At 35.7% G+C, this 20,969-nt stretch overlaps 2 protein-coding genes across 2 annotated transcripts; one reads left to right on the top strand and one right to left on the bottom strand.

Moving 5' to 3' along the window:
* Positions 1-3,015: 3,015 nt before the first annotated feature.
* On the top strand, positions 3,016-13,030 carry slc29a4b (asolute carrier family 29 member 4b). The gene is made up of 11 exons (XM_084105701.1): positions 3,016-3,158; positions 4,772-4,897; positions 5,540-5,671; positions 5,813-5,926; positions 6,059-6,187; positions 6,281-6,355; positions 8,597-8,871; positions 9,784-9,916; positions 10,042-10,229; positions 11,351-11,591; positions 12,531-13,030. The coding sequence occupies exons 2-11, from the start codon at positions 4,774-4,776 to the stop codon at positions 12,680-12,682; spliced, it is 1,563 nt and encodes a 520-aa protein (XP_083961827.1). The 5' UTR covers positions 3,016-3,158; positions 4,772-4,773; the 3' UTR covers positions 12,683-13,030.
* A 962-nt stretch (positions 13,031-13,992) lies between these two features.
* On the bottom strand, positions 13,993-19,320 carry LOC311077327 (endonuclease domain-containing 1 protein-like). The gene is made up of 4 exons (XM_084105705.1): positions 19,221-19,320; positions 15,945-15,984; positions 15,537-15,856; positions 13,993-15,013 (listed from the first exon to the last, which is right to left on the bottom strand). The coding sequence occupies exons 3-4, from the start codon at positions 15,819-15,821 to the stop codon at positions 14,429-14,431; spliced, it is 870 nt and encodes a 289-aa protein (XP_083961831.1). The 5' UTR covers positions 15,822-15,856; positions 15,945-15,984; positions 19,221-19,320; the 3' UTR covers positions 13,993-14,428.
* Between the last annotated feature and the right edge of the window lie 1,649 nt (positions 19,321-20,969).

Here is a 20,969-nt window from a genome sequence, read left to right as displayed (position 1 = left end):
AAACATTTTATTTCAGTAATCTGTGAGTTGTTACGCTAAAATTAAAATGGTTGCAAAATTTTATAAACAATCCTAATAGTTTTTGGTTTCATATTCCATCCAAAATATTTTTAAAATGTGGCAGCATTGAATTCCTATTAGCCTGTGACTTTTCTCTTTCCAAATTACCCCTCAAGTTATCTAAATTTCATCAACAGGTTCTCTTAAATTGGAAAATGTATTATACTCATAATTTTACTCCACACAACATGCCTATCTGGAACAATCGATGCATATTGTTCAAAAGAAAATCTATCTATTATGATGACTGGGTGAAAAAAGGTATTTGGGCTATTTCACATCTTATGGATTCTGATGGAAATGTCCTTAATTACTCTGTTCTCACTGAGAAATACAATCTTAAATGTACCAAAAAACAATATAATACTATAATTAAGGCTATTCCTTTAGAATTGTTAAATTTGATGAAAGGTTTATTGATGTATGATGTCGTAATACCTAGATTTCCTTTGCTTATAATAGATGACATAGAATTTAAAAACAGAAAATGTTCAAACAAAATAATAAGAAGTGCAATAACAAATAAACTTCACCCACTTTTATTAAAAAGACGTTACACCCTCAATGATTTTCCAAAAGATATACAAATAAAAATCAGAACCAAATATCTCTCCCTCCCAATTTTTCCTAAAGCCAAAGAAACTCATTTCAAAATTTTAAACGATATTTATCCCAGTAATGAATTTCTGAGACAACGTTTCAATATTGATTTAAACTGTTGTTCATTTTGTGAATGTGATATTGAATCTGTGGAGCATGTATTTTTTGATTGTCATTATACCAGAACTTTATGGAATTCTTTTCAACATTGGATATCAGAATATGTTAGTGATGCACCCAATATACTGTACAAAGATGTCAAATTTGGAGTATTTTTGCAAGATAGCAAGAAAGAACTTTTTTTACAATACTTGTATACTCTTAGTTAAACATTATATTCACAAATGTAAATTTTTGAAGGTCAAACCAATCTTCAAAATTTATTTAAATGAATTCTTGCAATTTAGGAAAGCCTTATGTCATGTAAAAACTAAAACAGCTACTATTTTCATTAATTTCATACAATCGCAGGTATGACAACAGACCTCTTGTGAATGTGCGTTTTTTTTTTTTTTTTTGTTCTTCCCACGTTGTACGACCATTGTACACTTTTGTATTTTAATTTGTACACCTGCTCAGTCTTGTACAGATTCGTAAAAGGTTGTAATATGGTTTGTAATGCCATACTGTTTAAAAATAAAATATATATAAAAAAAATAATAATAAAAAAAAAATCTGTGAGTTGTTTACATATTTTTTAGATTTGATGTACATTACAAGTGTACATTCAATACAGTTAAGTGCACTTCTTTTTCACAAGGGTTTACAGACATAGATGTGTATAAATGGAGACACTTTGCTGCTCTGAAATGATTATTCATGACATTTAAATTCACTTCTGATTAACTTCTCTGACTTTCCCACTGCAGCTTATGTAAGTATATCAAAACAAGATGAATGTGTTTAGTGAGATACTGAGCTGTGTAGCCTATATGTGTGTGTGCGTGCATGTGTGTGTGTGTGTGTGTGTGCTCTTGCATCGTGTCAGTAGATTTCTCACTTATCTTCCATGACAGACTGCAGTGCAGGATTTCTAACTGTAGACTGCTGAGCTGAAGCGCACACACCCACACACTGCAGAGAAGAAGCGCGAAGGCTTTTGTTTCCTCAGCATCTCCTGAGAGATCTCACACACAATGTTTCCATGGAGATGACACTTTTTGTATAGTTCTTTTATGTTGTGCAATAATAAAAGAATCACACTTGTTCTCAGAGACAATATGTTTCTAAAAGTATCTTCCAATGCATCCAGAATAGCTTTGTCTGTGTTGCTCTCCTACATTTGAATCCCCCTTTTTAAATTCTGCTTCTTTTTAACAAAAAATGAGAACTCTGAGGTTTTATAGTGTGACCTAAATGAGGGTAATAGATAATTTAAAGGTTCAGCTTTGCATTTCTTCCAAAATCTCCCGAGGACTTTCTGCCCCGGAGCAAGCCAGTTGTGAAAAAAGAACTTCATGAGAAATTTTGGTTTTTGAAGAAAAGAGAACAGTTCAACACTATCTCTTGAAATGCAAATGCTCAACACAATTAAAAATAAAGGTTCTTTATTGGCATCGATGATTCCATGAATTACCGAATCTTTCCATTGCGTAAAAGGTTTTTATAGTGGAAAGGGGTTCTTTAGATCACACACACACACACACACACACACAAAAACTGTTCTTTTAAGGACTGTTATTTGGGTGAAAGATAAAAAGTGGTCTTCTACAAACTACAGTATCACTGCAACAAAAAAGTAACCTAGAGTGCATATAAATAAACCAAACATGGTAAAAAAAAAAAAAAAAAAAATGTAAAAGATGCAAGCCTAGATTTACATTACTGTGGCTTTGAATTAAATAGGGGAGGCCGGGGCTAGTTGTCACAATGGTTGTATCTCAGTAAGTTCAATTGTCAAAGTTACACAAATCATGTGTCTCTAGCAGTTTTGTAGGCCTGCTATGTTATAGTTTTTAACATAGCCTATAGTGTATAGTTCTCTTTAATCCTAAAACCATATTCCTTAAAATAAATTAATTTAATTCATTCATTCAATAAATTATTTTTCAATCATCTATATAAAAAATATTTCAGTGTGACAAAATGCTCCGCTATCAGCCTTTGTTGAACAATGAACTGATTTGTGAATCAATACGCAGAATTTTTCTGTTCCTGGGCAATTACGGTGGAAATGTTCAATAGTTTTGTAGTCAATATTTTAATATAGGCTATATGTTTATATACAAATGAACCCCATCCTTAGATAGTGTGACAACTAGCCCCGGTGATCAATCGTAAAGTGCGTGATGATTCCGTGACTTGCGCATGAGGGCGGAGAGCCTCGAGAGAGAGAGAGAGAGAGAGAGAGAGAGAGAGAGAGAGAGAGAGAGAGAGAGAGAGAGAGAGAGAGAGAGCAGAAAACGAGCACCCTCAAATAACCTCGCTTTGGAAAGAGAACCTGGATCGTAATTAAATATAATTCTCTTGTGACAGCGTGAATGACATTGGCACATCAGGTAAGAGACCTGTTATCCATTCACGAAAGCGCGCGACTGCTCTGATCGATGTTCACTTATTATCATACTGCGTGAGTCTATATTCCATCAGTTGCGAATATGTATAAGCATGGTTCGAATTACGTGGGAGCCAGTGGGAGCTGAGCTCCCATAGAGAGAGGATGAGCTCCCATGAAAGCAGTAAAATCATACACCTGTGGGGGTCTCTAAAAATCATCAGCACCATTATTTTAAATTACAAATAAAGCACTTTTTCCTTCAGACAAGATGCCAAACACATGGATCTCGCGGGATCTCGGATCGTCATCACACTACGGTACATCCTTATGCTTAAATCAAGTGATATAAGTGCCGCTGCGATCATTAGCGCAGATACTGTGTTTGTTTGTGGCTCGCGCACAGTCTTCACTCGGGCGCGCTTCAATCCGTTGTGGAGACTCTCTATTCGTTAAATTACAAAACAAAATGCACACAAACGTGTCTCTGCCTGATATAGAACCACTTATAAACATAATCGGATTTGATGAAAAAAAAAAAAAAAAAAACTTAAATGAGTGCGGATTCGAACCCAGAACCTCTGGCGCGTTCGGCGAATGTTCTACCACTGAACCACTTAAGTACACGGTCGAAGCTATCTATTTACTCACGTGAAAATTCTTACAACTAACAGTATATATTAGACCTCATTAAGCGACAAATTAAACCAAATGTACTATTTAAATTGAATTGTGTTACCAACGCTTTTTAATTAAATTTGTATTATATTTACAATTTTTTATATTTTTATATTACATTATTAAGCTACCGCGCCTGCTCATAGGCTACTTTTTTTCTTCTTTTTTTAAAGAGACCCCCACAAAGATGAAATCATAATTCGAACCCTGTGTATAAGGCATCCAGATGTCAAATAACCTTAAAGACAAATGATCCTTCAAAAACATCAGTCATTATGTGATGTAGTAGCCTAGGCTACTTCAGTTCAATATCCCCGCCGTTAAAATTACAGGCTATGACATGGACGCTCGATATTTCTAATAATAGCTTTGGTGGATCTGTCAGGTGACATCGACGAATCTCGCGTTTATCACCTAGTCCAACTGACTCAGAGTTTTATAACGCCATAAAATTTAAACCTCACGCGCTTGTACAAAATAATTCAACATATGGGAGAATCATTCATGCCCATGCATATGCTTCAGAGGAAAACAGGTGGAGGAACAAAGATCGAACCACTGCAATGCTTGGTTGCATAAAACAAAAACAAAAATATTGATTCTTATTGCACAGCATACATGCCGGAGTTACTGGGGCAAGTTGTTAGTAGTAGTAGTAGTAGTTGTCTTGTCAGTATTTCTTATAGGGAAAGTGTAGTACTTGTTTTGATGAATATGCAGTATTCTGTTTTTGTTGTCATGTCAATTATTCACTTCAGCAGCTGATAGGCTATCTGTTATATTTGTTTATATATATATATATATATATATATATATATATATATATATATATATATATATATATATATATATATACGTTATAAATTTAAGGCCAACTGCATCTTGACAGTATAGGCTATGAATTTTTTCCCATGTGTGAATTCTGACCTTTTTTCCCAGGCATGTACTCTGAGGAGTGGAGCAGGAATCGGCAGGGTAGAGAGAAGGCTGTGATCACGAATTTCAGCTTTAGTCAGCTGCCAGAGGAGGAGAAGAGGGGTTGGATAAAACCTCACAGTGCTCATGGTGAGTTGCAGATACACACAACACAGAATTAATATGCTATAAAAATCGCACATACAAGATGCATTAAATTGCACGTGCAAAATGACGTGTATATATTGATGCATTTGATGCATTGAGGTCTTTGTATAAATGTATGATGCATGCATGTGTGAAATAAAACATTTTTTGTGACATGCAGGTAACCAATAAAATATTTTCATGTTTTTAGTAGGTTTTAAATTTTGATTAATTTTTTTAAGTATTAATTTGTTTTTAATTTGACATTTTTATGATTTAATTAATTATTTGCTTCTAATTAACTCCCTGCAGTTCCCTCAAAAACCACCAGGGGTTCACAAACTCCAAGTTGAGAAGCCCTGCATTAGTGCAAGACACCATCATGTACAACACAAAAGCATTCATGACTTTTACATTTATGCATTTGGCAGACACTTTTAATCAAATCGACTTGCATTGCATTTAAGGTATACACTTTATCAGTGCATGCATTCCCTGGGAATCGAACCCATTACCATGGCATTGTAGCACCATGTTCTACTGTTTAAGAATGTTAATTTCTATTAATTAAAAATGGGGCTCAGTTTTATCAAGCTGCTCTGTCATTCTGGTTGGTATTAATCCAAGCTCATGTCTTCATTTCAGACTCAGAGGAATCCATTCCTGATGATCGCTACCATGGCATCTACTTTGCCATGCTGTTGGCTGGTGTCGGCTTTCTACTGCCATACAATAGTTTCATCACTGATGTGGACTACCTCCACCGCAAATTCAAAGGTTTGATGCAACCAACCTGTTGCACATCACAGGATAGACAAAATTAAATTCACAGAGCTGTGGGTGGAAAAAGTGACAACTATGCATTGCACAGTAATACTACAAGTTATGCTTGTCAATTCCCCTCTTTTCTATTGTCAGGCACCTCTATTGTGTTCGACATGAGTTTGACGTATATACTTGTGGCTCTCAGTGCCGTTATTGTGAACAACGCACTCGTGGAGAGACTGAGCTTACACACTCGCATCTGTGTGGGTAAGAACCTGCAATAGTCGCCCCTTAAAATACAACAATGAAAGGCTCCTCCGCACTATTTTCTACATGCACATTACATTACTCTTATTTATCAATTGCAATATCACTAAATTTCTTGTTTTGCATATATAGGATATCTATTTGCATTGGGACCTTTGGTGTTTGTGAGTGTGTGTGACGTCTGGTTGGAGCTGTTTGACACTCAGCAGTCCTATGCTGTTACTCTGGCTGCAATTGCCATTGTTGCATTTGGATGCACAGGTACATTTATACAAGCAATCATGTTCTTGAATTTGGCCTACATTGTGTTTTTGTGATCTGAAACTTTGTCCATTGTCCTTCTGACCTTTGCAGTGCAGCAGTCCAGTTTTTATGGTTACACTGGGATGCTGCCCAAGAGGTACACACAGGGCGTGATGACTGGAGAGAGTGAGCTGAACTTCCATCACTGCATGAATGAAATTACAATCATTAAATTAAAATAAACGTATTTTTTTGTGTAATTCTGAACTGAATTTTTCAAGTGATATAGTAAAAATATGGTAATACAAGGATTAAATTAGAGGCAGTACAACAAATACAGTTGTTACAAAATAAATATATTTTTTATTATTTAAAGGGGCTATATGTAGAATTCAGAAACCCTTGTTATTGGCGACATCGGTGGCCATTAAGTGAATTGCAGCCGGCAACTTATTGTTAATGCTCGCACTCATGCACACGTAACATGCAAGAGACTGAACAACACAGAGCAGAGTCTGCAAAGCATTCGCGAGAGACGGCGTTAAATTACTTCATGTCTTAAAGCACATAACATTACAATAATAATGAATGTTAACAACTTGGAGCTCTTACTTGTACCACCTGACTGCTGCAGATTCATTTCAGCGTTGATAGTGTTGCCATTGAAACGCAAAAATCTGAGTCTGAGGATGTGAACAGCTCCGAGTAGAACATCATCTAATTACGGTTATAGCTTGCACATGAGGGTGTGCGGGGGGTATGGGAATACATATGTTGACTGGTAGGATATTTTGATTGGACAAACATGTTTTGGTCCTGAGACTTCTACAGAAGATATATACATGTTTTAATATATAGACAACTTTAATTCTTATCAGGATGTGAAGAGTGTTCCAACCATTATAACAAAAAATGTTTATTAAAAAAAAATTGCCTACCTTACCTTTATTTTCAATAACAAAATAAACAGACAACAAAATGACAGTGGTGAAAAAAAGCAGTTAAGAAAGCATCTGATCATTGTAATGTGGATGTGTTTGCACAAGCATTGCAATTCACGGATGAGGTAATTCAATTATATGCTGTTGTGATAGTTTGCTTGTAAAGTATATTTGAGACCAAATAGATCTGGCTATGTGAGACTATAGTTTGAATTAATCACTTTGCTTTGCATGACACACTGTTCTGTAATGTACAGAATGTATTTTTTCTGCATTATCCTGGACATTGTAGAAGCATTCGTTTCATGTGTCATAGAGCGAAAGAGAGGCTCTCGTGAGTGTGCGTAAACATCAAATCCTTTTGATTTTCCCGGCAAAAACATCCTTAAAAAAAAATCAGTCTACGGGCTTTCATAGACAGCCTAGGAAGTTGAGGAAGGTCTCGTTTTTTAAGTTCTCTTTACAAACTGTTCACACAAAGGACAATTCCGGTGAAAAATGAACCTAGGGGTAATTAACACATGGTTACCGAGTCGATCGTTCTCTGGGATGCGTTTTCATGATAATCGAATGTAAAGAGTTGTATCTCTAAAAACAGATTAGCTTATAACGCTAGCATACTGTATGGGGCATAGAATAAGTAAAAGTAAATAAGTAAAAGACTAGTCGAGACTGTTTTCCAAGATGGCTCCTGCCTGTATACGCGTAATGCACTGTCTTTATAAAGCATCGTCTTATTAAACTGTCTGTACACTTACAAAATTCACAATGCTTCGGTTTGCATGTAGGGACCCTCATTTTGCTACCGTGTTAGTGTGAGGCTATTTTGAGCCTTGTTAGTGGTATTAACTAGCGATTTACTTTTACTTATTCTATGCCCCATATACTAGCGTTATAAGCTAATCTGTTTTTAGAGATAAAACTCTTTACATTCGATTATCATGAAAACGCATCCCAGAGAACGATCGACTCGGTAACCATGTGTTAATTACCCCTAGGTTCATTTTTCACCGGAATTGTCCTTTAATACATGAAAATTGTTATAGCCCCTTTAACGTAATACAATTATATTTAATAAAATCAAATATCTTGAATGTTAAAGAGAGAATTTAACTAATATATTTTTCATATTACAGTAACTGGTGGGGGAAATATCCTTAATTGTCACGAAGATAATGGCACAATTACAATACATTTTAGTGGTCCTTTAATACTTTTAATTTTGATAAAACATTTTGGAAAATATAATTTCTTTGAAATGTAAATCTTAGTGGTCCTTTAATGCTTTTAATTTTGATAAAACATTTTAGAAAAAATTATTTCTTTGAAATGTAAATCTTAGTGGTCCTTTAATACTTTTAATTTTAATAAAACATTTTAGAAAATATAATTTATGTGAAATATGAATTCACAGAATTTTTACTGATAATGTGCTGGTGTTTGTTTGTATTGCAGTTGATGCGTTTTTTGTCAATTGCTGTTTCAGGCACTGCTGGAGTTATTGTCTCCCTGAGTCGGATTTTTACAAAGCTGCTGGTGGAAGACGAGAAGAACAACACCATCATCTTCTTCCTGTTCTCTATCTCAATAGAGACGCTCTGTTTTCTGTTACACGTGGTGGTGCGACAAACACACTTTGTCCGTTATCACACCGACAGAGTTCGCGGCAGCCACAGCTGGCTCAAAGGACAGATTAATAATGTTACGACACAGAAGCGCAGTGGCTACCAGATACATTATGACAGCGGTGCAGAGGAAGAGGTAAATTCACACACAGAAGCATTGGTTTGCATTTGACTTTTGGGGACTTTTTGTGAGATATGGATCCATCTGACAGGTTCTGAAAGGTTTCTGTGGGTCTGTCTAACTGTTTTCCTTCTTACATTTAAAGGAACACGCCGACTTTTTGGGACTTTAGTTTATTCACCGTATCCCCCAGAGTTAGATAAGTCCATAGATACCCTTTTCATCTCCGTGCGTGCCGTAACTCTGTCTGACGCACCCACCGTTAGCCTAGCTTAGCACAAAGACTGGAGGTAAACGGCTCCAGCTAGCATACTGCTCCCAATAAGTGACAAAATAACACCAACATTTTCCTATTTACATGTTGTGATTTGTATAGTCACAGCGTGTACAAATAACAAGGTCACATGAGACACAACCATCTTCTAACCGTGTGGGAACTATATTCTCAGAAGGCGAAGCACTGCTACATGGGCGGAGTGATTTGCTCGCAGCACCTGAGAAGCCCTGTGGTGAGGAGCAGAGAGTTCGCTCAGAGTTGGAGTAAATCACTCTGCAGAAGTAGCAGTGCTTCGTCTTCTGAGAATATAGTTCCCAGTATGTATATGGTTAGAAGATGGCTGTGTCTTATGTGACCTTGTTATTCGTACACGCTGTGATACGGTGAATAAGCTAAAGACCCAAAAGTCGGCGTGTTCCTTTAATGAAAAGTTATATTGCACAAAAATATATAATTTAGGTGTACATGGTGTTTCATAATGAGCTCCCTACGATAACCTTTTTGAATATATGCACACTTCTGACACAAGGCAATGCACTGTGACAAATCTCAGCGAAAACGTTTTATTCTAGATACTATACATATACATAAATTGTTTCGAATGATTTTCTCAAAAATGTACATTAACTCATGGCATTTCTACACATTAGGATGGAGTGGTGTCAAGCACAGTTGATGAGGCTGATGCAGTTAATCTGAGTAACGGTTCCCATGGAGATGAAATTTATGTCAGATTTGATGTGCCCAAACCAGAAAACAAAGGGACCTGGATCAGTGTGAAGGGTGAGCCATAGTTTTAATCACAACCACCTGTAGCTATTTTGTGTCCGTACTGAAAAATAAAGCTTAGTTCAATTAATGTCACATTTTTAGCACTGAAGTATTCTAACATGATGGCTTTCTTACAGAGATTCTGGGTCAGAGGTGTGCTGTTGCTCGGATGATCTGGCCCTATATGCTCTCAATCTTGGTGACATATTTCATCACACTGTGTCTGTTCCCTGGTTTGGAGTCAGAGTTACGTAACGATACGCTGGGAGAATGGCTGCCTATTCTCACCATGGCTCTGTTCAACATGGCTGACTTTGTGGGCAAGGTGAAATGAAACAGTTTGATGTCATTTACAAGCATATAATATCATTTAAAAAAGGTAAATGTTTGAAGGCGACACAAAACGGAGGTTTAACTTGCGACAATATTTTCTTCACTATTATGACATGATTGCTTGTTGAACAGGAAATAATGTAGGATGGGACTTGATTTCGTTCTTTGGGAATTGATTGGATTATTGGATTGTTGTGGTTTGCTATTTATAGTTTTCAGTCGCGTCACTGGCACGGAGACCTGGAGGGCAAAACATTCAGTAGCTCGAGTCTGTCAATCTTTGCAAGTTTTGGGTACTTGCGATCCATATAATGCATCCACCGCAGTTTTTCAATCACTTAACCTGCAATAACACCTAAAATGCCTTAATGTACTAAAACAGTGAAAGATCAAATTCATTGTACACCTTTTTGATGATGCATACCATAATACAGGTGAGCAGATGAGCCCAGAATATGAATGCAACACACTAAATGGTTAACCGTTTTCTTTATAAAGTATTTTTATGGAAAACCGCTTAATAATAAACTATACATTATACTTTTTATTTCTCAAATTAAAATAAATAGTTTGTGGTTTTAGATATTTCACTTCATTTTAAGTCCCTAGCTACACCAAAAACTAAATAGTTACATTTTCCGTCATTAGGCTGCACAAAATGTATGTGAATACATAACACATAAAAATGTTTTTAAACAGATTAAATTTTATACTTAATATGCTTGCGTTACGTATATATTTTGGGTTCATAGACTTGCCTGTATATTATGCATCATCAATAAGGTGTATATTGAATTTGATCTTTTAATATCACTGGCTTATTACATTAGTACCTGGTGAAAATCTTGTGGTCAATGGAGGAATCCTTATTTTGCCCTCCAGGTGGGTGCTCCTATAAGGGTGAGACATCATGTGAAAACTATGAATTGCTATTCATATATAAGAGAAAGGATGAAGATGTCTCGGCAAGAGGGAGGGGAAGTTATTTTGATTAAAGTTTACAATGGCAAATCCAAAAAAATGTTCAAGGATAAATCATTTATAATAAATAGAAAAACAAGAATTGTCCATTTTAATTTCATGGTGACTTTATTTCTCTCTCGCTCTCTTTAGATCCTGGCAGCGTGTCCGTACGAGTGGGGCGGTGTGCAGCTGCTGGTGTGTTCGTGTTTTCGTGTTCTCTTCCTGCCCCTGTTTGTAATGTGTGTGTCTCCTGTGCAGCGCCCCCTGCTGGCGCACCCCGCCTGGCCCTGCGCCCTCTCCATGATGCTGGGTATCAGTAACGGGTACCTTGGCTCTGTACCAATGATACAGGCGGCCGGCAAGGTGCCACTTCAGCAGCGAGAAGTGGCGGGTGAGTATATCAGACACACATAAAGAGTGAGCGAAATGTGTAATGTGGTTGATATTCCCCTACAAATTCCCCTTGTGGAGAATCTCAACAACAAAAAGATTACAAACGTTTATATAGAATAGGTAGAATAGGTCTTTATTTCTTTATTTGATCAAAGACGTGACATTATCAGTCACTACCCCTAAAACCACCTGTCCTCAAATCATCATTACTGAATACTTTTTTAAACACTGTCAGAAGAGTGAAAAACCTTCAAACTCAGTGTCTTGAAGCACAAATGCTCTGGTGTACTTTATAGTTTTTGCTATATATTATAGTAATATAAAGCTATAATATAGCTTATAGTATATATATTATGTAATATAAATTAATATAATATATATATATTATAGCTTTATAGTAATTGTGCTTATATTTTCTGTCACAATCACCATAATAATTCAGCACTCTTTCAAATTAGAATTGGCAACAAAATGTATGTGAATACATAATAAAAAATGTTTTTAAACAGATTAAATCTACTCTGTGTAAGTTTTTAAGAATAGGTGGCTACAAAATTCAAGTAGCCTTCATTAAAAAAAAAAATCGTATTTTTGTCTTACCCTGATTCTCTATATTAAGCCTATGGTAATGATAATTGCATACTTTTTATGCTTCACACACACATAGTGTAACTTTAATCTAAAATATAATTCCTTCACACATAACATTTTATTTAAGTCCCAGTATAATATTCATGTGGATAGCGTAGCTCAAATCATTTGTTGTTGGAATTGTTAGAGGCTTTTTCTCATGAGAATAATTGTCGAAACGGGAGAAAAATTCTCTATTTGCTTTCCATTTGATCTCATTTCTATCATTTGGAGAAGCAACTGATATATTGAAATCTTATTGTGATTTTTCTCCACTAATTTTGTTTTCTCAATGATTATTTTACAGGGAACACCATGACTGTATCATATATGGCTGGACTGATGCTCGGGTCTGCAGTGTCTTACTCAACATACAGTCTGACCTCACAGGCACACGATACTCACACACTGAAACTCAACAACACACTCACATTACACAGCTATATACCTGGCCACTGAGCTTCTCTCTCACACGTACACTGGTTTGTATAGTTGTTAATTATGTAAGAATAAAGAACATTTCTAAAGACTATTCCTGCTGAAACACCAGTTTAGACCAGAGTTCGCATACTGGTCCAGGCTGGTTTATGCAAGGAAAGTCTGCTGGTTAAGATGGTTTGGGACACCAGCATATTAGCATTTCATTCTGGGAACCAACATCCAAAACACAACATATGCTGGTGATCAGCTATGCTGATTTTTTCATCAGGGATGTTAGCTCATTAAAATTTGTTGAGATACTCATTTGCATATTATCCAAGACTGTCTGTATAACCATCAAATTGTTAAATAAATAGATGTATGACACTTTCTGTCATGTTTAAATTATGTACGGCCACCATGTGTAATTTACTGTAAGATGGATTTGTTTTATAGCTGTACTTTATGACTGGTTGATAAAGTTGTGTTGGTGTCTTAGTTTAGTTTATGTTTATGGCCTTCCACTTTAACCTGAAATCAAGGATAGGTAACGAATAGTTTCATTATTTGCAAAAAGTCTTATTCTGGCCAAAAAGCACCCATTGATACAGGAAGGTGTCATTTCACTAATGTAAAATTGACTATACGGTTTGCTTTTTGCCGTAATTCTAAGGGACAGGTAAATCTGAAAGTGGACCCTGACAATGATTTATAGTTCACACAGAACACGTTTTTGCTTTGAAAACACAAGATGCAGACAATGGAATGGGGAAAAGTTGATCTTTTAACTTTAGTGCAGTGATTTTAGTACTTCACGGCATGCACGAGATGCTGCAAAAGACACGAGATACGGGCACAACGGTCAAACACGTCTATCTAGCGCGTTTACATTGAAAACTATGGGAAAGTAGCGCAGTGAAATAGTAAAATGCGTTCTGTGTGCATGGCCCCAAAGTGTCTAATTTGATGGCACGGATCTCACAAACCTTGCCACATACAGCAACTATTGTAGCAGCCTGGGAAGCTACAGTGCTTGTGCTGGGGTCGTGGAGCCTTTCTCCCTCGTCATTCCGTCATTTGACAATAAAAGAGTGAAAAGGCTAGAAAAAGATTGGAGCTTGTTGTTTTGAGGATGCTTATGCCTAAGTTTTTGTTAAAGTTTGCAGATTGTTTAGCCTAGTAATTGCAGTTTATCTGTGACCAGTTCAGAGTCAAGACCAGTTCAATCCAATAAAATCCAGCCCATTATAATGAAGTTTTGAGTAATGATGATTTTTGAGTAATCAGGTGCAAATTCACATACAGTAGCATCCTTCTGTATGTTATAACTTTTTTTTTCTACAAAGTTTGCAGTATTAATGATTTTTATTAGAGGTATCAAAGTTATTAGATTTACAGTTAAGACATTTAAATGTTACAGTTAAATGATAATCATTATAATTTTACAGATAATTGTCATTATAATTTGTCATTTGATTAAGACACAAGAACATAATATAACTCAATATAGATTCCCCCGAAATGTTTGCAAACATTAAACATTTTTAGTGAAACAACTTCAGTGTTCACATTTTCCCCAGTCTGTCTCTAAATCAGCTATGACATCCAGCACAAGGTTTGCAGTATTATTATCAGCATTAGAAATTAATTGTTTTACGATTGTTAAATTAGTTCAAATGAAATGATACTAATCTGCATAAAACCACTCAAAATAGTTTCCTCAAAAACAAATTCAAAGTTGAATTGCGCAACAAGCATTTTAAAGCAACCTCTGTCTGTTTTGTTTTAGTATTGAAACAACCTAAATTCTGTTCCATAAAGGTTTTGTAACTCTCTCTCTAAAACAGCCACAGGCATCCCCCTAATAAAGGAGTTACGTTCATTGGTTCCAATGACTCCCCCTGACTTTGAACATCTGTAATTCTGATCTAAGCAACAGAATGCAGTCCAGAAATGACTAGGCACATTCACTCTATTATTTATATAATCAGTACCTGGTACCACCCCTGTAACAATGTAAATAGGTTGAAAACAATTACTTTCCAGAAAGTTTGCCAGCGTTCGTTCCACATTCCACCATAAAACGCTGTTAAAATAGGAGTCTTGTGGAGCAGCATTAGTGAGAGTGAAGGTGGCGTCAGAACAGCTCTGTGATCCTGCATGGTATACTGGTGCCAGATGACCTCTGTGGTACTCAGAGTTCACATAATCTCCATTGAGAGCTTGATGGACTCCACGTAGTGTTTTATTCACAGACCCCTCAGGCGCCATATCTTCTCCTGCTGTTTCATCATCAAGCTGAAATATAGCTTGAAGGACTCCATGTAAATTTCTATCCACATAAGCCATATCTTCTCCTGCTTCATCAAGCTGCAATATTATTTGATATATAACATAGAAAATATCAAATTAAGAATGCTGGATATAAGAACAAACACAAGTACATCCCTGTTCACACGCAACATTCAACCATCAGCTTTTCCTGCTTTACAACACGTGTGGGCATTCGTATGTTAGACTAGCAATCTCTCTTTACTTTGGAATCATGTCAACTCATCTAGGTTATTTTATACTGAATTTATCAAATGAAATGCTTATGTGTGTGGTTTTCAGTGTCTTTTTTAGAAAGTCTTAAATGTCACTTCTTTTAACTTCTAGCACTTCACAGAAGCAATGAACTGCACTACAGACACTTCTTATTGTCATTATAAAGCACTATTCCAGTATTGCCATGGTCTGTAATGATAATAAAATACTTTCTCTTATCCTAGCTTACTATGCATGTCACTACGTATGTATTTCAAGTCTTTTAGCTGAAATTTTGTATTAATGGTGTAGAGTGTAAAACATTTAACAGAATTAATTAATTTAGATAGAGTAATATTTCACTTACTTGAGGTTCAATGTACCAGTTGTTTTTTCTTTTGCAGCTCTTTATCCCGTTAAACTTGTAGGCTGAGTACACTGGGGTCTTGTTGAAAGTATCATAATATGTGGCATAATGAACAACACCATTTAGAGTCTGGCAGATCTGCTCATACTGTGGTGGTCCAGAAAATGTTGTTGGTGATATTCGATTTGCAAAAAATTGACCACACTCCTGCTCAAAATCTGTCACAACTCTGGCCGAACCACCGGAGAGAAGAAACAGCATCAGCACATGAAGAACCAGCGCCATGATGAAGAGGATGAGATGATGAATTATCAAGATCTCTGCAAAAACAAATACCATGTTATAATTTTTATAATTTTCTGCTATAACAACTTATATTATGTAATATATAAATAAACAAACGCTTACCTCAAATTTAGCAGTACAAGTCAGAGATCAAGCTATTAACCTATTAAATGAAGAGACAAAAACGTGAGAATGTAAGAAACATGATACACAACACCTTCCGTGTAGTAATTAAACATCTACTATTAAATACCAGATAATAAAGACTAAATTGTAAATACCGAAGGAAGCTCTACAAATACTATATACTGACACCAAAGGCAAGACCACACCGGTGTTGCAGTGAGTTCAAAGAATATTTCTAATCTCCTGCTTTGTCATGAACACTTTTAAGGAAATGTGGCTCACAAACTTGATCCACCAAATATCTCTCAATGGCTACAATACATATTTAAACCTTAGTCCAATAAACATAATGAAACTAAAAGAGAACACTTTAAAGTAAACAATATCTGACAATATCTGTGGCCCTATTTATATAAATCCGCCTGACATATTTTTTTTATTTTGCCAGGTGATGTCAGTCAGAACTGCTGACTGGCATCAACGTCGGTTCACATGGTTACCATTCATGCAAGTATAGATCCTGCATAGACCCTGTTTACTTGAATGAGCAAAGAACAAATTCTCCAAAGATGCTTTCCAAGCTTAAGATTTGTCAGGCTAAATGTTTTCTAGACCAGATAGTGTCCATAAACAATATTGTGTGGCAAAACAGATCAGACAATTTCCTTGACAACTTTCCTACAGCTGCCATATTGCATTTTTCTTATTTGCTTTAAGTTATTTGTTTCTTCTGTATAATGTAGCTGGTGATACAGTTTTTTCAAATTGGTTAGACACAAAAAGTGGAACTTGAAGCTTGGTTTAATTCTAATGTAGAATGCGGTCTGTTATTTCTGATTTTTGGAAGAGTTAAAATAGTTTTGAATAAAGTGTTTGCTTTTGCAAGAGACGTCTGATGTTTTGCATGTTGTGTGCGTGTTTTGTGGTTTTCTCAAATTGATTAGACACAATTTCTTGAAACTACACAAAACCACAAAACACGCACACAACATGCAAAACATCAGACATCTCTTGCAAAAGCAAACACTTTATTCAAAACTATTTGAACTATTCCAAAAATGCAGCTGTAGTAACTCTACACACAAACATCAAATGATTAGCCACATACACACCAAACAACACACAGATGTGAAAAATGTAAACCACTATATTGTCTTTTGCTTGTTCAGTGTCCAGTGAGTACAGGAGTTTGTTACACAATCATTTATGTGCACAAATACACATGTATATATACACACACACTGAATATGCATACAAGCCAAGTCAGAAAGTCAACTATTTCTAAAGCACTGTGTGTGTGTGTGTGTGTGTGTGTGTGTGTGTGTGTGTGTGTGTGTGTATATGTATATATATACACACACACACACACCTAAACATATATATATGAAAATATATACAGTATAAACATAAATATATACTGTACATACATGCATACAGTACATATATGTAAATATATATATATACATATATATTTACACTATAGATAGAAATTCAAGGCGGTACAATTTTTTTAATTAATTTCTCTAAACACTGAGTTTTGATTTCTAAGTGATCAATTTATGAGTGTTTTCACACATGATTGTGATTTAAGATTTAAATGGCAGTGTTTCCTAAATGAAACAAAAGAGCTGAATAAAGTGTCTAATGTAGAGAACTGTGTTTAGAGTTTTGCAAAAAGTTTGTTTTACAATTTCAAACTGAGTGTAAAGCGCGTAATGTGCTTGTAGTTTTGCAGACTTTGAAGATTCAGTACATGAGTGAATGGTTTCACTGAGTGAGCCTCAAGTTCCACTTAGTGTCTAAGCAATTTGTAAATACTATATTATGGTGATACAACAACTACATTTGTGTAATTGGACTCAGTGGCGTCATGCCCATTCAAAGTGAGGGGGCACGTGCCCCCTCAGATTTTTCCTCCCTGATAATTTTTTTGTCACAACTTTATTCCTATTATACTCCATAATATACCAGAGCCTATAACGACTCAAATGTATTCTTCTGGATGTGTAATAAATCGGTCAGCATCAGCACGCCCCTTTTTCCTAATATGGTGTCTGTGTATATCAAATCTAGAGCGCTATGCGCGTCTTTCGATAGGAACGCACGTTGAGCTGGCAATGTTTTACAGATGGTCTTGAAGTGGTAAGTGGGCAAAGCAACAAATCGGCATTGAATTAGTTATCGGATGATATTAAAAGGTAGTGGGATTATTTGTGGTTGACCTGGAAATTTTAACTTGATCAAAAAGTTATGGATTTGATATTAGCTGCGAATTCAGAGCATTAACTTAAGTTGTGTCAGTGTAACGTTATCGATAGCTAGCCTAGTCTAACCGTAAACTAGTTGGCTAACGTTACTGCCATACAAAGCCATAGTAACGTTATCTGATCGGTTTTGAAACATAATAATGAGCAGTGTAACTACAGTATTTCAATGATTTTACTAAAGTAATGTTACATATTACATTTGATTTGATTACTTTTTTACATTTCTGTCAAATATTAACCATTTTCAAATAAAAGGGGTAGTGTTAACCTTATTCAGCACTGATATCTGTCAAACTTCTTTCAAAGTCCTTCATCACATATTAATATTAAAATAACAACTGCAATGGTACTGTTTTTAAAATCATGTGTAGTAGGCCTAAGTGTACAGTAAGTGTGTGTGTAAACATGCTTTAATGAAGTAGACTTCAAAAGCTTTTGAATTTGAGCTTACAGTTCTTTCATCAACCTGTCTTTTACATAAACTTACAAAATAGATACTTTAACTTAGTCCTCAGATAGAGGAGGGTTGCTGCTAGCTCCGTTAAGGTATTTCTGTCCCTCCCAAACTGCATTGAAATGGTATGTTTAGCAGCCAGAATTTAAAAATTTTCAGGGGGAGAAACCCCCCTGACCCCTCCTAACATGATCCATATCACCCGTCAGAAAACAATTGCAACGTCTCAGATTGTGCCCCCCCAGAATTTTGGCTTGCATGACGCCCCTGATTGGACTTTTAACTCATAAACCTTATATTTACGGAGATATAGCCCTTGTGACAACATCTCCATGTGATAACCCTGATCTCACCCAAATTCGATAAACCTATTAAAAGTATTTTACAAATTATGCAAATATCAGTTGCTTTGTGTATATGTAAAATGGTAGCAAAAATTAAGATCACATAACACAGGTATAACAAACTAAATTGAACTCAATAAAAAACAGAACTTAAAATAGTTTAACAAATACTAACAATTAAAAAGTGAAGTCAAAAACTGTTACTCACCACTCTAATGGAACACAAGGTTTTTCACAAGGATCTTGTATTCACCCGTCCTTCGCATATCATTTCTTCCCTTTACTTACGTTTATATACCCTATCGATTTAGTGAATTTGCTTTCTCAACCCATTTATTTTAACAACTCAGCAAAAATAAACAGGGAACTAAAACCATTCAGCATCCTGCTTCTCTTTAGAAGTTCAGTGCATTTCAGCGTGCATTAGCTTAATTAAAAATACACACAGAACCTATAGTTCTGCTCATAAGTTTACTCTTGCAGAATAAGCATGATGTTATGATTTAACAAAATAAAAATGCATGTTATTTTTTATTTAATACTGTCCCGAATAAGCTGCATCACATAAAAATGTACATGATACAGTCTACAACAAAGTAATAACTGAATTTACACGAACCAAAGTTTACATACCCTTGAATCTTAATTCTGTGATAGTTGTGATAGAGGTTCATGAGTCCGTTGTTTGTCCCGAGGAATTAAACTACTGCTCTTTAGAAAAGCCTGTCTTTTTTTCTTTTTTTTTCTTTCTTTTTTTGCATGTTCGAAGTGAATATGCTTTTGACATCAATCTTCTCACATTGAGGGCAACTGAGGGACTCATACACAATTATTACACAAGGTGCAAACATTCACTGATGCTGAAGGAGACACAATGCATTAAGAGCATGGGCTGTAAACCTTTTAAATTGGATGATTAGGGTAAATGTTGTTGTTTTTGTTTTACACAAAAGATCTCTAATGCTGTGTTTTCAAAATAAAGTCTCGAGGGTTGATAATAACTCTTGCAAGTGACAAAATTAAGACATAAATTTTACTATACTGTAAAGTAAAAGTATTATAATGAAACACATTTTATTTAAAGGGGTGGTTGATTATGATTTCACTTTTCTAACTTTAGTTAGTGTGTAATGTTGCTGTTTGAGCATAAACAACATCTGCAAAGTTACAATGCTCAAAGTTCAAAGCAAAGGGAGATTTTTTCTTTCAAAGAAATTGCTTTTTAAAGTTGACCTGAAATCAAAATTGACCCTATTTACTTTGTTAGCACATATTACTAGTCTTGTGGTGAACAATTAATCTGTGCAAGTTAATTCACAGAAAAAAATTGTTTGCCGTGGTAATCTTTAATCAAAATCTGAAACGTTACTTCCGGTCTGGAATGGCGTTCCTTCTCTGATGACGTCAGTTTGACGGCTTGGGTTGAAAACGCTTAACCACTCCCCTCAAGTTAGATCAGATAAAACGCTCTTAGGGTGCTTCTCAATATTCCTCCTCGTCTCCTCGCTCCTCCATCCTCCATCCTCCATCCTATGACCCGGAAACCGATCGAGCTCAGCTATCTTGAAGGATATCTCAATTCTCTAATTGCACCGCGAGGAGTCAAGATTGAGGAGTGAGGAGGCTTCCTGAGGAGTCATGAGCGAGGATACACAGGTGTATCCTATGCGGAAGAGTTTTATCGACTTAAACGTGACGCATAAATTCTCCTCCCCCTTCACATCGGTCACAATCATTTTGATTTATACTTTACCTTTGCAGTTTATATTACCACACATCTCACATATTTCAACAGGGTATCTTGCTTTATTATTATTTATTATGAATTTCTTAAATAACCAAACTAATACAACATAAGGGCAAATCCTCTGAGCGCTGCTGGTGAAGTGACGCTCGAGTGATCAAGTATTCCAATGTATAAAAAAGCTTTCATTCGATTCTCCGTCCTCGCGTCTTT

Source organism: Abramis brama (genome assembly GCF_963993115.1).
Source record: "Abramis brama genome assembly, chromosome: 2".
Taxonomy (NCBI): domain Eukaryota; kingdom Metazoa; phylum Chordata; class Actinopteri; order Cypriniformes; family Leuciscidae; genus Abramis; species Abramis brama.
The sequence above is the reverse complement of the archived record's forward strand: the minus strand, read 5'-3'. Positions and strand labels throughout refer to the sequence as shown.